Here is a 14509-nt window from a genome sequence, read left to right as displayed (position 1 = left end):
CCCACTTTATATCTCACTGATTTCGCTGATTAAATATCTAAGCAACCTCAGATGGAAAATGCTGTCAGACAGTAGCATTTTGAGCTCATCTAAATCATGATTCTGTGCTCATTATCTTTCAAATGCTACCTAAAGTGGCTAAGCATGTGCTGAATGTACCACTGATATCAGCAAGAAGCAGGATAAATGAATTCTCTTTTAGGTAGTGCAAAGAGTACAATGAAAATCTGTCTCTGTTACCTGGGAAACCTGCCAAACGGTGTGAATAGCTGAAATATGAATTAACAGGAGCATTAGGAAGGACTGAAAAACTGAAAACAGAAAAAAAAATAATCATGGAGTTTTTCAAAGGTTTATTAATTAAAAAAGAAGTTGTATGTGAGCAGAAACAATAGAGTGTAAGAACAGAATCCAAGTATATACTTAGAATGTCAGTGGAGCACAGATTAGGTTGTTTTATGTAATTTCTTCTTCATTGAAAAAAAAAAGAAGTGTCCTATATATGACAATTCCAATATACCATGTTTTTCAAGGCACTTGAATGCTGGAACTCTGCATCTGCCGCAACAACAATTTCATATAATCATCGGGTTATTGCTACTGTAATAATCACAAATGGGGAAACTTAGTACAAAGTGTTTTAAATTGCATCCTGATCAAATACTTGAACAGAACAAATCAATCCAAACAACTCAAATGAGCAAAAATGCTTAACAGATGAAGCAAATCTATGAGCAACTGGAATAAAAAGAGCTTGAGATGGGTTTGGGGAATAAGCAGTAAAGCGAAAGAAAGGACGGACATTCTAAATGTGCCAAGTAATACAGCAATAATTCTCTTTCCAATAACACTTAATGTTTTTAAAGACATAATACACTGAAATACCTAATTAAGTCTTAAAATATTCGGTCTTTCTATATAAAACCTGGAAATAAAGATCAGTTCAAGTAGCGCACATGCATAGCCTCTAGGTGGTGTGAATAGAAAACAACCAAAACAAAACAGACCATTTAAACATAACATCAGCCACAAGCCACAGCTGTGTTTGTGCTGAAACAATACCATCTCGGTTTCACACAAGCTGGAAAAGGCACATATAGAAAAGGAGAAAGAGATACTAAGAAAGAGAGGTATAGATTGAAGCACTGAAGCACTAATGAAGCTCTCATGGCTTAAAGCTACAGCGCATTTCATTTTACACTGAAAATCCACAAACTGCCATAATAAATCAAGAGGTGCTCAAAACCGTGTATTTATATCCGTTTTGCATATATATCTTGACGTTCACGTCTGAATTTACTGTTTAACTGGAGGGGAAGTTCCTTGGGGCATCACTGCGGCACACTGATATGACTGGAAATTTCCTGAGGTGTTAACTCTCTAAACCTCGAAATTTATAATGCCACTTTGGAGATATATATACATATTTTCAGAATTTCCCAACACCGTGTGCGCTGTAGCTTTAAGAACACCTCGAACACTTTCTCGTCGTATAAAAAAGTCTGCATATCCTTCTTAGTAAAGTGTCAATGCAACAACAAAGAAGAAATTTGCATAATGATGTACAAAATTACGAAAGAAAATTCTTATCCCTAAATGGTTTTCCTATTTTTTTTTAATCATACTTTCACATCTATCTCTATCTTACGTAACTAACACTACAATAAATTCACAATTTGAAGATATTTAAAATATTGCTCACCAGGCTGTCTCTAATCAGCCTTTAAAGTCCTAGATCAAATTAGATAAAATAAAACACATTTCCAACATCCTTTCAGCCCTGATTGTCACACTTTAAATCTAATCGACAGTTTTTCCTCTGAGAATTTTAACTTAAAGAGATAGTTCGGCCAAAAATGAAAATTCACCCTCATGTCGTTCAAAACTAGTTAGACCTTTGGTCATCTTTGGAACACAAATGAAGACATTTTTGATGAAATCCGAGAGCTTTCTGAAGCAAAAAAAGTATTTTCGTAGCTTCATAACATTACGGTTGAACCACAGATGTCACATGAACTATTTTAACAAATTTTCTGGGCCTGGGAACATTGCTGTCTATGCAGTCAAAAAACTCTCAGATTTCATCAAAAGTATCTTCATCTGTGTTCGGAAGATGAACGAAGGTTTTACGGGTTTAGAACAACACAGTTAAGTAAATACTGACAGAATTATAATTTTTAGGTGAATTATCCCTTTAATACCAAACGATTCTCAATCTGCCGTGACATTATTGCACAATTCACTGTGCATATCTAAATACATATATTTTATCCCTAGACCTTTTCACCATTTTCACTCATGATATACAAATAAATGAGATAACTGAGCGTAATTCGAAAAAAAAATATAACACCAAACCACAAAAAAAGCTTCAAGCGCAGAATATTTCTTGCTAAATTCATGTGAACTGAAGCGGTACACTGAGGAAGAAACAGGAAACCGCACTGAATGAACCACAATGTATTTAGGCTTCTGAGCTACTGAAGGTCATTCACAGTCCTTAAATGATAAAATTCTCTTCCCATTCGATTTCATAAGCATACAATAATATACATACACGCTGTCCCAGAGAAAGGTAAACGTAGCTCTTTGGTAACTTTCATCTCAAAGGGCGAATTCAGAAATTAATTCGAAAGGTTACGCATTCACAAACATACACCTGTATAGTATGTACACAAAAAACATACTGATGAGGCAGGTGTGATGCATGAGTCAAGGTGAAGGTCCAGGTTTTTCTATATTGACTTGTGTACCTTAGCAAACATGAAACCTCCAATTTCACAGCCGCCATAAGAAGAATAAAAATATGTTTACCAAGCTAATTATTTTTGTATCTGCATTATTTGCTGAAGCCATTGCAGAGCATGTATACTTGATGGTGATTTCAAATAGCTCTATGTGAAAGTGTATTTTAATCAATTTTGCCTTTGGGATGGATTGCAATAGCCGTAGGTTGGATACATACTGGAATACATAGCGATCGTACAGCATGGTCCCTTTTTAGAGATGATTCTATGATGTTTCCCAATTGAACAGCTTAGTTAGAATCTAACAGTCTTGCTCTATATGTTAAGGCTGACACGTTTACGTGTTTACAAGCAGGTCTAGCGAGCCCTTGCGAATACATATCTGCTAATAAAAATGGTTGGACAGAATAAATGAGTGCAAGTTTAATACAAGGCACAGTGTGTGGAGGTGCATGAGCGGCAAGACAAGTCATGGCCCCTTAAGTGGAATGACAGCTTTATGTGTACATGTGCATTTGTCTTGAGCATAAATATTCGTGTGCAGTGATGTGACAGGATATGGTGTTTCTCAGGATTTGATGAGCGCAGGGATATTAGGGACCTGCATGTAGATATGTGTGTTACTCAGAGGTCAGTCGTAGCCTTGGCAGTGAGGGCCTGGATGCGACTGGTGTTGCAGTTTTTGCAGAGAACGTGGCCATCCAGAGGGTAGCAACCCTGGTTGTCTCCCTCAGAAAGAAGACAGCCACAATCCTATAGAGAGGACACACAAAACTATGTTTAAGGAAGGACAAAAACGTCTAAAAAACTTCTAGGAATTTTTAACCACTCACCTCACAGCGATAACACTGCACATGGAAGTCGCGGTCTAAAGCCACAATACGCACAGTCTCCTCCTGGCCAGGTGCTGGCATTATAGCATCGTTACACACAGAGCAACGAGGGGCAAATTTCCTTGAAAAAGAGAAGAAAAAACAGTCAAGACAGATGCTCAAAGTTGGCTTGTGATGACCTTTGATACAAGTGAATTTGATTAGAACAAAAATAAATATATAATATAATGTGATATTATTAGTGCTGTCAAAATGAGCGTGTTACTGCAGGTGATTAATTTTTCCAGTTTAACAGCGTTAAAAATGTTTAACGCAGGGGTGGGGCTAGGGTTGGCCAACCCCACTCACAACCGCTGCTTCTGTCTCTTTTTTCTTGACAAGAAGTGTGTTTAGTTGCAGAACGTCTTTACGACCACATCAATCTCGCATTTCAAATTCACTTCAGTCCTAGCCCTAGTCAAACAACCGCAGGAAAGGAACAGGTGATGAGGAAGCTTCAGTAGAACAACAGTGAACTGTGGTCAGATGTTGTCAGGCCATGTCAGTAAAAACCAATTTACCTGTGCTGTCAGCCATTATTACTGTACATGTGCACTTCAATTGCGATTAATTGCAATTAATTTCAGAATTTTTAAAAATGTATTAGTTGTTTTTTTATCGATTTATAATATACTGCCCTCCAAAGGCAGAGTGCAGTAACTACGCTAACACTGAAACTGAGAAAAATGCCTTTAAAGTTTTTACGCCAGCTAGTCAAACATGTTGGCACTCTTGTTTCTCTGAAACACTCTTGTTTCTCTGGGACAAAATTGAACCAGGAGACTTTGCCACAAGACAAAACAGTCCATTTTAAGCTTTAACTCAATTTTGACCAAATGCGTAGTTACTGCGCTTTGCCTTTGGAGAGCAGTATAATATAATATAATATAATATAATAATAATAATAATCACTATTACTTAAAAGTTAAAGGACAGTAAGATTTTTTTAATTAAATTAAAACTTCTATTTAGCAAAGACATATTAAATTGATCGAAAGTGAAAGTAAAGACATTTTTTATTCATTTATAAGACATTATTATAGAAAAAAATCGAAATAAATTAAAATAAATGCTGATCTTTTGAACTTTACATTTTGGTTTCCAAAAAATATAAAGCAATTTAACTGCATTTTTTTTTTTTTTAGCATTAAATGAGCATGTTAACATGACTTCAAAAGGATCATGTGACAATGAAGACTGCAGTAACGGTTGCTGAAAATCCAGCTTTCCAGGTTTTTCCATCACTGGGATAAATTACATTTTAAAACGTATTAACAAAGAAAATTGTTATTTCAATTATAATAACATTTATTGTTATTATTATCGTTTTTTTTTTACTGTATTTTGTGGTCAAATAAATGCAGCTTTGGTGAGCATAAAAGAATTGGAAAAATATAAATACATTTTTAAAAATCCTATCGATACAAACTTTTGAGTGCTAGTGTAGTTAGATAGGATGCAACATTTATTTTGCAACATAGGCTTATTGTGAATACGTGCCTTTATATACCCTTTTGCAAAACTAAATATCACTGCACATTAGAGGCAGCAAAACTCTGACAATTTTTATTCCTTTTCACAAAAAGTATGATTTATAGATAAAGAGTTTGATTAATAAAGCTTCATTTTCACACAGTTACTTGCAGAATGTTATATTATGGCTTCAAAACTATTTTAACATCCTGCGCGATTTGAAAACTGATACTTTTGAATGTTGTCTTCACATATACAGCTTCATACGCATGAGTTTTCTAATTCAGTAGGTTTCCTTGGTAGCTCACGCAATACAGCATTGCACTTGAGTGATGAAGATCTTCAGTATAAACCTTGTGAAACTACATTTCGACAAAACAGCTCAGAACTGCATAAGGAAGTTAAAATAGCACGGCTGCATCAACAAATGTGTTTTTATATCACTTTTGCATTTGTTAACACTATTGGGCAGGTTTAGGGTTGGGTTTGGTGTAGGGGATATTTCCAACATGATAGAGCAGCCACAAAATGTACCTCAAGCAGTGTAAAAAAGAGACACAGCAACCAACATAATAAAAATGTGCCATAGTCACGTATTGAAAGTGTGTTTTAGAACCACTCTCTGGACATTTCATTTTTTAAAACTGGTGCAAAACGTGCAGCAATTACGGTGTTGCAGAAATGTATGTAGAGCCACGTATTTCCAATGAGCCTGTTTTTTTGGGCCTAAGTTTAAATTTTGGGATCTTCATAGTAAAATGTGGGCACCTCTGCTCTATAACATTTGTTAATTTAAAGATACAAACTTGTTTTATGGCATTCAAAGCAAAGGAATCAAGATTAGTCATTGAGCACCCGCGATAACTCTGACTTCGCATTAAAGAGTCCATTCATCATAAATAATTTTTTTGTCACTGCTTACTCTCCTTTATATTGTTCTAAGCCTGCATGTGTAGGAGAGCCAATTTGGCAGTCAAGATTATCAGTGAATAAAAGCTTAAAAAATAAGTCATACAGGTTTGAAATGGTTTGGAATGATGCAAGAGGGTGAAAAAATAGGTGAAATAATTCTTTAAAAATAAATGAATAAACCTTACAATTCTATTCTATTCACATAGTTGAGAATGGTGTATGAAATATTACTCTAATCCAAATGGACAGATGATCAACCATAAATAAAGTAATATTTCTACTATGTGGAACTTATTTCAAAGACACATGTTTTAGAAAGCTTCACAATGAATCTATTTGTGTGTTCAGCAATTTGAGAACATAGGACAGGAACAGAGAGAGACGAGGTGAGTATGTGTACACAAAGCTAAACGGTCAGGTGATTCACTTCTTCATTGGGTTTCACCAACAAACAGCAAAATGGGGGAAGTTTAGCAGATGGTGGCCTAATTATACCACAATAGTAACAATGAGTACAATCCAGGTACAGCCCAACTGTTCCTCGACACAATAGCATTTCTGTTATGATCATATTCTCACAATCCCACATTCCTTCTGAAACCTTTCAATTCCTTAATCCATACACAAAAGCTGAACAGACTACTTAAAAGTCATATTTCCCGTAAATAAGAGCTTGAATTGTTTTGTATGTGATATTTGAACCCGAAAATAGCTTTAAATATTTTATGTAATTGAGATTAAAATAACATGTTATCCCTGCATGTGGTATATGGAAATACGAAGCATAATTGTGTTTCTGCTCATACTTGTGGAAGTCTTCGATGCAGTGGATGTGGTTGGAGGCGTCCACAGTGAAGGGAATGCCGTCCAGACTCCGATGGCAGACCACACAGGTGAAGCACTGGGGATGATAGGCCTTCCCAGTCGCCCGCAGGATACGCTCCATTATGGGCTTACTACATATGTTGCAGGTCTCCAGGGTGTTCTAAAATCAAACAGAGAAACAAAGATCTTACATAACGCTTGTGCTCAGCCAAAGCAAACTGTAGAAAAAAGGCAACTGAGATGGATTTATATAAGCAAATAATTCAAGCTGTGATAGTGAGAGACGTGGCTTGGCAGTCGTAATAACCTTCGACCTCAAACTAAAGTGAAGATATGCTTGATTTACAATACAAAGTACAAAGATATAAAACAAAACAAACTTTTCCATTTCTACCTTCCTTACTTTTTCATTGAAGAACCATCTCACAAACACGCACACACGCATACATACACAGACCTTAAAGGCATAGTTCACCCAAAAATGAAAGTTCTGTCATAATTTACTCACTCCCAAGTCATTTCAAACCCATTTGACTTACTTTCTTCTAAAGGACTAATTTATTTCCATTACTGTTCTTAAAGGGATAGTTCACCCAAAAATTAAAATTAGCCCATTATTTACTCACCCTCCAGGCATTCTAGGTGTACATGACTTCCTTCTTTCAGACACATCCAATCGGAGTTCTATTAAAATTACCCTGGCACTTCCAAGCTTTAGAATGGCATAGGTGGGTGTTTCCCATCAACAGTCCAAAACAATCCAACAAAGTGCATCCATCCATAATAAAAGGTGTATTGAATCAATGCATTTTTGTAAGAAAAATATCCATATTTAAAACTTAATAATCACTTTGATCTAGCTTGCGCCAACTGGTCCTACACAGAAGCCCTTCCAGGCAAATAAAATATTGACGTTGTCATTGCGCATGTGAGGTTGAGTCTCGCACAAACCAACGTTTGTTTACAACAGCAAAGGAAGCAAAGTTTCCTTACTTTAGCAAAGGAAAACCAGTCCCTTATTGGCTAATATTGAAATCCTCTGACATTTGTCTTTACAAATCCTTGTTTTGTACTTTTGTGACCACGGTGCATTTGTGTTCGTCAGTTCTGAGAGGCGCATGCGGACTGCCGCAAGCTAGAAAAAAAGTAATTATTACCTTTTAAATCTGGGTATTTTTCTTACACAAATGCATTGATTTGCTACAGGAGGCTTTTTTTACCCCCTGGACCTGGATGCACTTTATTGGACCTGCCCATGCCATTCTAAAGGTTTGAAATGCCAGGATAATTGATTATCAATTATCAATTATCAATTATCTGATTGGATTCATCTGAAAGAAGGAAGTCATATACACCTAGAATTCCTTGAGGGTGAGTAAATAATGGGCTAATTTTTATTTTTGGGTGAATTAACCCTTTAAAGGCCGTTTGTCACTGTTAATGGCTTCGTCTACCCAAAAATGAAAAGCATTCGATTACTCAACCCCATACGACTTCGATCCATCTCATATTTTTAATGATGCATTCAAGTTTTGGTGAAACTGATGGACAAACATTTCAGGTTTCATTAAGGCTGTGTTCACACTTGTAGTTCGGTTCGTTTGGTACGGACCAAAAAGCAAAATGATACATTTGGTCCTGGTCCGCTTAGCGTTCACACTGGCATTTTGACAGCGAACCTAAAGACACTAAAACCTAAAGACATAATGATTTTTTCACAACCTGTTTGGTCAGAATGACCAATGACCATATATATATATATCGTGGCGGAACACCCAAAACAAAAGGAAAAGGTGCATTCGACTTCGACATCAAAGTACCCATTCACTGATCGGTCTGCTGATCGCCGATTTAAGTCGAATACATCTACTGGACGAAGCACGCTCATTATTGCGTGCATATGATTTTATTTTCACCACCTGCAAACTCACAAGGCTCATAAAAAGTACCTCCTCATTGCTCCACGTTTGCCCTCTGCTTGTTTTGTGCGCACCAGGGTTCAGTTGGCAGCGTTCACACTTACTTAAATGAACTGCACTAAAAGAGCAATCGCACCAGAGTTCGTTTTAATCAAACTCAAACATGACAAGTGTGAACGACACCCTAAAATGATCTTCATTTGTGTTTGGAAGATGAATGAAAGTCTTGAGAGTGAGTAAATAATGACAGAATTAAAATTTTGGGGTGATCTAAGCTTTTAACATTCATCATATGAAAAACAGCTGCTTAGGCATTCTGATAGATAACTGCTTTAGTGTTCCTCGTAGGAAACGAAGTCAAACAGGTTTGGAACTAGGGTGAGTAAATGATGACAGAATTTACATTTTGGCCGAATAGACCCTTTAAAGTATCCGTTATCTATCAAGATTTAATGGATTTCCGAAAGATAATGTGTGCATCCCAATGGCTGTCACAAGTGTATCTCTGTCCTCAAATGCCTGAGGGAAAAGAGGGGAGGTTGATATAAAGTATATATAGTGAGCAATGGAATGAGAGTGAGATCTGATTAGCTACTCTCTGATTCACAAACAAAGTCATTTTTCACTCTCGCTTTCGTTCTGCGAGAGGCGCAGCAGTAAATACGTCCACTTTCTGATGACTGCAGGCTTTTCCTCAGCCACGGATACCGGGCCGCGGGCCAGCTGATGACTTTTCGCTCACATTCCTCTTCTTAATGTCCACCCCGAGCCCTGGATTTGTTATTTCGATATTTCATATAAAAGAATCTTCTATCCCCCTCCCTCCCCTCCAGCCAAGCAATTACAGCAAAGGATGGTGAAATCATCTGTGTGTGATCAATTATAGGATGACTTTCTCTTTGAAAGCATGTGTGTGAGACTGTCTTCGCATGAGAGGCTATGATGCACAAATATTTCCTGGATTTCTCCATTCGGGATTCGGTCGCCCAGACACATCTCAGTGTGTGTAAGTACTCCAGGCTACAGCTGTCCTCTTTGGCTGCCTGTCTCTTTGGCACAGCCACTCAGCACTGTTTTCAAACACAGACTTCCAGGCCTGTGTGCATGTGTGGCAACACTGTAAGCCATTACATTTGCCGTGCCAACGAGCCCTTATGATTAGGGCTGACAGTTATGATCGTGGATATCCGCTCACACTAGAGCTGTGAGATAATGACAAAAAAGGATATCTATATTTTCTGGGATTTGGTTGATAATGATGATTTGATGATAATTTGTAGAGGGTGTTTTTGTGCTGATGCAGTTTCTTGGCTGGTTATCTAGGCCTAAAGTGGACAACTGATTGAAATTTTTCATATTCCTGACAGAAATCTTCCATTAAGGGGTGACATTTGCCACCGTAAATTGATTTCCAGGGACATTTTTACCTACTTCTAAACATATTAATTGTATGCATATTTTTAATCAGTACATTACCACTACAGCATAGAAGCCTGTTTCTGCCAATAAAAAACAAAACAAAACAAAAAACTTGTTTTATTGCATCCAAAGTAAAAGAAACTGAGAACCCGCAATAACTCTGACTTCACATTAAAGGAATGGTTAATCAAAAATACAAATTTTGTCACTGCTTACTCTCCTATATATTGTTCCAAGCCTGCATGTGTAGGAGAGCCAAGTTGGCAGCCAACATTATTGGTGAATAAAAACTTAAAAAGTAAGTCATAGAGGTTTGAAATGGCTTGGAATGATGCAAGAGGGTGAAAAAATAGGTGAAATCATTCTTTAAAAATAAATGAATAAATCTTACAATTCTATTCCATTCACATATTTGCAAGTGGTGTATGAAATATTAAGTAATTGCAACTTATTATTTTGGAATTCAGATTTTTTTCTCAGAACTGTGAGATATAAACTTACAACTGTCAGTAATAAAGTCAGAATTGCGAGACATAAACAGGCAATTGTGACTTTTTTTCTCAGAATTACAAGTTTATATCTTGCAATTGTGGCTTTTTTTCTTAAAATTCTTACAATTCTCACTTTAGAACACACAGTTGCAAATGATTAAGTCAGAATTGTAAGATACAAACTCACAATTCTGAGAAAATATAAGTCTTTTTTTTCTAACTGAACTTTATAACTCAATGCACAGAAGCAATTATAACAATTGCTGTTCTGAGACAAAAAGTCAATTGCAAATTTGTATTTTGCAATACTTCATATCCCGCAATTTTGACTTTATATCTTGCAATTCTGATTTCAAAATTTGTAATTATGAGTTTATATCACGCAAATCTGAGGAAAAAAAATTGCCTGTTTATATCTTGAAATACTGACTTCATTCCTCAGAATTGCAAGTTTTTATTACAATTCTAAGGAAAAAAGTCAGAATTGCAAGTTTGTATCATTCAGTTCTCATTAAAAAGTCGGTATTGCGAGATATAAACTCGCAATTGCAAAAAAAAAGTCAGAATTGTAAGATAAAGTTGCAATTACCTCTTTTTTTATTTTTATTCAGTGGTGGAAACAGGCCTTCATACTACAGGGCTGTTCAATCAAATGAAAACTATGAAATTTTAACTGCATTCACCAGGTTTATCCAGATTTATTCATATTGGAGGATAAAGTGAGACTTCTACACTCTTAAAAATAAAGGTGCTTCATGATGCCATAGAAGAACGTTTTTTGTCTAAATGGGTCCATAAAGAACCTTTAACATCTGAAGAACCTTTCTGTTGTACAAAAGGTTCTTTGGGGCGAAAGAAGGTTCTTCAGATTATAAAAAGGTAAGAAAGAGATGGTTCTTCAAAGAACCTTTGACTGAATGGTTCTTTGTGGAGCCAAAAATGGTTCTTCTATGCATTTAAAAGGCATTGCTGCGAAGAACCTTTTAAAGCACCTTTATTTTTAAGAGTGTATCTCACAATTCAGATTTTATAACTTGTAATTGCAAGTTTATATCATGCAAATCTGAGGAAAAAAAAGTCAGAATTGCCTGTTTATATCTTGAAATTCTGACTAAATTCCAGGTTTATCCAGATTTATCCAGGTTAAAATGAGAAAAATGTTTTAAATAATCATATTTTATTTATTGCTAGAAAGTATTGATAAGCGATATTTGTGTGGCCTAGGCTTTTTTTTTTAGCATCCTGCTTAGCTAATAGTCAAAATCTCGAAATCAACAGTCTTCCGTGCACTTCGTGTAAGGAATGGCAGTTATGTGACACATGGTGTTCCTGCCAATGTACTGTACAGTGTTACAAATCCGTCAGTTATGAATATATCCATCACTTGGAACAGATCTGTAGTATATAAAGTTTTCAGCTGCATGGACAGAATTTACTGGAAAGAGTCCCATGTATCAACACAGCCAAATCCTGTTTGCACTGCCTGTGCACCGGGATCATTTCCCATGCTCTCGGTTCACCAACAAGCTGAGGTGGGGGTCAAAGGACTTGGCCTTGGCCCTGAGCTCCTACAATCCGCTCGTCATTCTTAGATCAAGTCTGCTTTAGAACAGTCTGCCAGAGGAGACTGACTGCAGAGGGATCGCCAAGACTCAAGAAGGCCGTAGGTACACAAGTTTCTAATTTGTGTCATTTCTTTCACGAGCATAACAGAAATTAACATTATTTCCCAGAGCAACACTTGTGTACAAACAATGTCCGTTCCACAATCCTCTGCAAATCCTGGAAACGGATAAAGCCTTTAATAAGCTTGCCGCTGAGAACCCTTGAGGCTCGTCTCATAACTCTGAGGCGAGGAAGAGGGGGAGGGGAAACTATAGAAAGACAGACAGTCTGTATATAGCCTTCAGGAACACAGTCTAATGTTTAACCTGAGACTTTGTGCTTTTCTAAAGGACTTGAACCACACAGGATCCCTGCTGCTTACAGTTTTCTGAAGAAACATTCAAAAACAGTCCGCTTTCACACTTCAGAGCAGATTTCACACAATACGTTGTGCCAGAGTCATCGTACGAACAGCGTGACAGTGAAGTCTGGGTTAGTCAGACCACCCTTCCCCAGCACAGCTTTTCAGTTCGCTGCAGCTTTTATGTTGACGTCAAAGCAGTTTTGATTTACATGCTGTGGATTTACTGTCCGGTAATAACTTTCAAAGATGGTTTAGGAAAATCTGCAAGGAGCACCGCTAATGGCTTCTCTGGTGGAAGAATAACAGCTTGCAGAGCCACTAGAGGGCACTAAACGTCTACTCATGCTCTAAGTTTACTCTTCTCCGCTGCCTGAATCTAATGTATTCACATATATTCCTCTTTTTTTCCAGCTTCATACATTTCTCTAAGTGTTTGCCCAGAAGGCTAAACAAACGTCTAGGCAGATGAGGTAGAATGAATTTAGGTCAGACAGCCTCTTTCTGAACGAAAGGGTGAGTGGAGAGCACTGAAGTCAATTGTAGCCTCTTCTTTCCCTTGTTGCTTTTTCAATTTCCTGACAAAGTGCTCTCTTTCTCGCAGCCACTCGTCTTTTTGTGGGTGCAGCACAGCTAAACTCTGAATACAACACACTATGCCCTAACAGGACAACTGGACATAAGAACGACTAAAATGCTTTGCATTTGACAAATGATGATACTCATTTGAAGACCGGTCTCAATAAAACAGAAAACAGACTGTCTGGACAAGGATGGAATACAAGAAAGTGAAATGATGAAGGAAAATCGCATGCGCTGTAAGTATACCGTAAGCATCAACTGCCAATTCACGGCGCTCTGTGTGTATTAAAGCAAAACACTCTGAAGTTACTGGATGTCTTCTTTGGTAAGAGGCTTTATCAATTTTACATGATTCTCAGTTAGCTTGGCGGCATGGATTTGTTTTGCACAGAATATTAAAACACCTGTACCCTTCAATGTCACTCTGCCAACTGCATTTACCTTAGAAACTGTATCCACATATCTTCTCAAATCTAAATACTTTTAAAACAAAATGGCTTCAATACTTAATACTTAAGTTGTTATAAATATATCATGCAGTATTTCACATAAAACTTTTTGATTATCTGTCAGCGCCAAAATTCATTTTTTATTCATGTACGTATGACAACTTCACATTAGAGCACCTGTCTGTGATGTGATAATATACAGACGCCCCTGAAAAAAAAAAAAACTTGTGAGGATCAAGATCATCAGATTATGAGATGAATTTATATTTAGAAAAACCAAAGAAAACTATGAACTCACTGACTGTAGCTGAGGGGTCAAAGGTCAGTAGGCTGCTTTGAATAGATGAATCATTGACTAAAAATATGTGGGTGTGTATGTAAAATTACTAGGGCTGTCATTTTATTACAAATTGTAAGTTAATTAACTGGCATGATTAATATACATAACACATATACATCTTGGTAAATGTGGTTTGGCCTTTATATATGGGTCAGAAGACATGAATAACTTCACAATGTTTTAATCATATGTGACCCTGGACCACAAAACCAGTCATAAGGGTCAATTTTATGAAATTGAGATTTATACATCACCCGAAAGCTGAATAAATAAGCTTTTTATTGATGTTTGATTTGTATGATAGGACAATATTTGGCTGAGATACAACTATTTGAAAATCTACAATCGAAGGGTGCAAACAAATCTAAATATTGAGAAAATTGCCTTTAAAGTTGTCCAAATGAAGTTCTTAGCAATGTATATTACTAATAAAAAATTACCTTTTGGTATATTTACTGTAGGAAATGTACAAAATATCTTAATGGAACATGATGTTTATTTAATATTCTAATGA

General features: G+C 36.6%; 1 protein-coding gene across 1 annotated transcript; it reads right to left on the bottom strand.

Moving 5' to 3' along the window:
- Positions 1–333: 333 nt before the first annotated feature.
- Positions 334–6983, bottom strand: LOC141346971 (lipoma-preferred partner homolog). Its single transcript, XM_073851943.1, has 3 exons — positions 6811–6983; positions 3581–3701; positions 334–3500 (listed from the first exon to the last, which is right to left on the bottom strand). Exons 1-3 carry the CDS (start codon positions 6948–6950, stop codon positions 3372–3374), a joined length of 390 nt encoding a protein of 129 aa, XP_073708044.1. The 5' UTR covers positions 6951–6983; the 3' UTR covers positions 334–3371.
- Between the last annotated feature and the right edge of the window lie 7526 nt (positions 6984–14509).

This window comes from Garra rufa, chromosome 12 (assembly GCF_049309525.1).
Source record: "Garra rufa chromosome 12, GarRuf1.0, whole genome shotgun sequence".
Lineage (NCBI taxonomy): Eukaryota > Metazoa > Chordata > Actinopteri > Cypriniformes > Cyprinidae > Garra > Garra rufa.
The sequence above is the reverse complement of the archived record's forward strand: the minus strand, read 5'-3'. Positions and strand labels throughout refer to the sequence as shown.

What these genes read in the sequence shown, in the direction of transcription:
- LOC141346971 (XM_073851943.1), bottom strand. Translation starts at nt 6,950, where the DNA reads ATGGAGCGTATCCTGCGGGCGACTGGGAAGGCCTATCATCCCCAGTGC. An exon ending in TGCATCGAAGACTTCCACAA is followed by an intron (nt 3,702 to 6,810) that starts GTATGAGCAGAA and finishes CTCTTTTTCAAG; the next exon opens with GAAATTTGCCCCTCGTTGCT. An exon ending in TGCAGTGTTATCGCTGTGAG is followed by an intron (nt 3,501 to 3,580) that starts GTGAGTGGTTAA and finishes TCCTCTCTATAG; the next exon opens with GATTGTGGCTGTCTTCTTTC.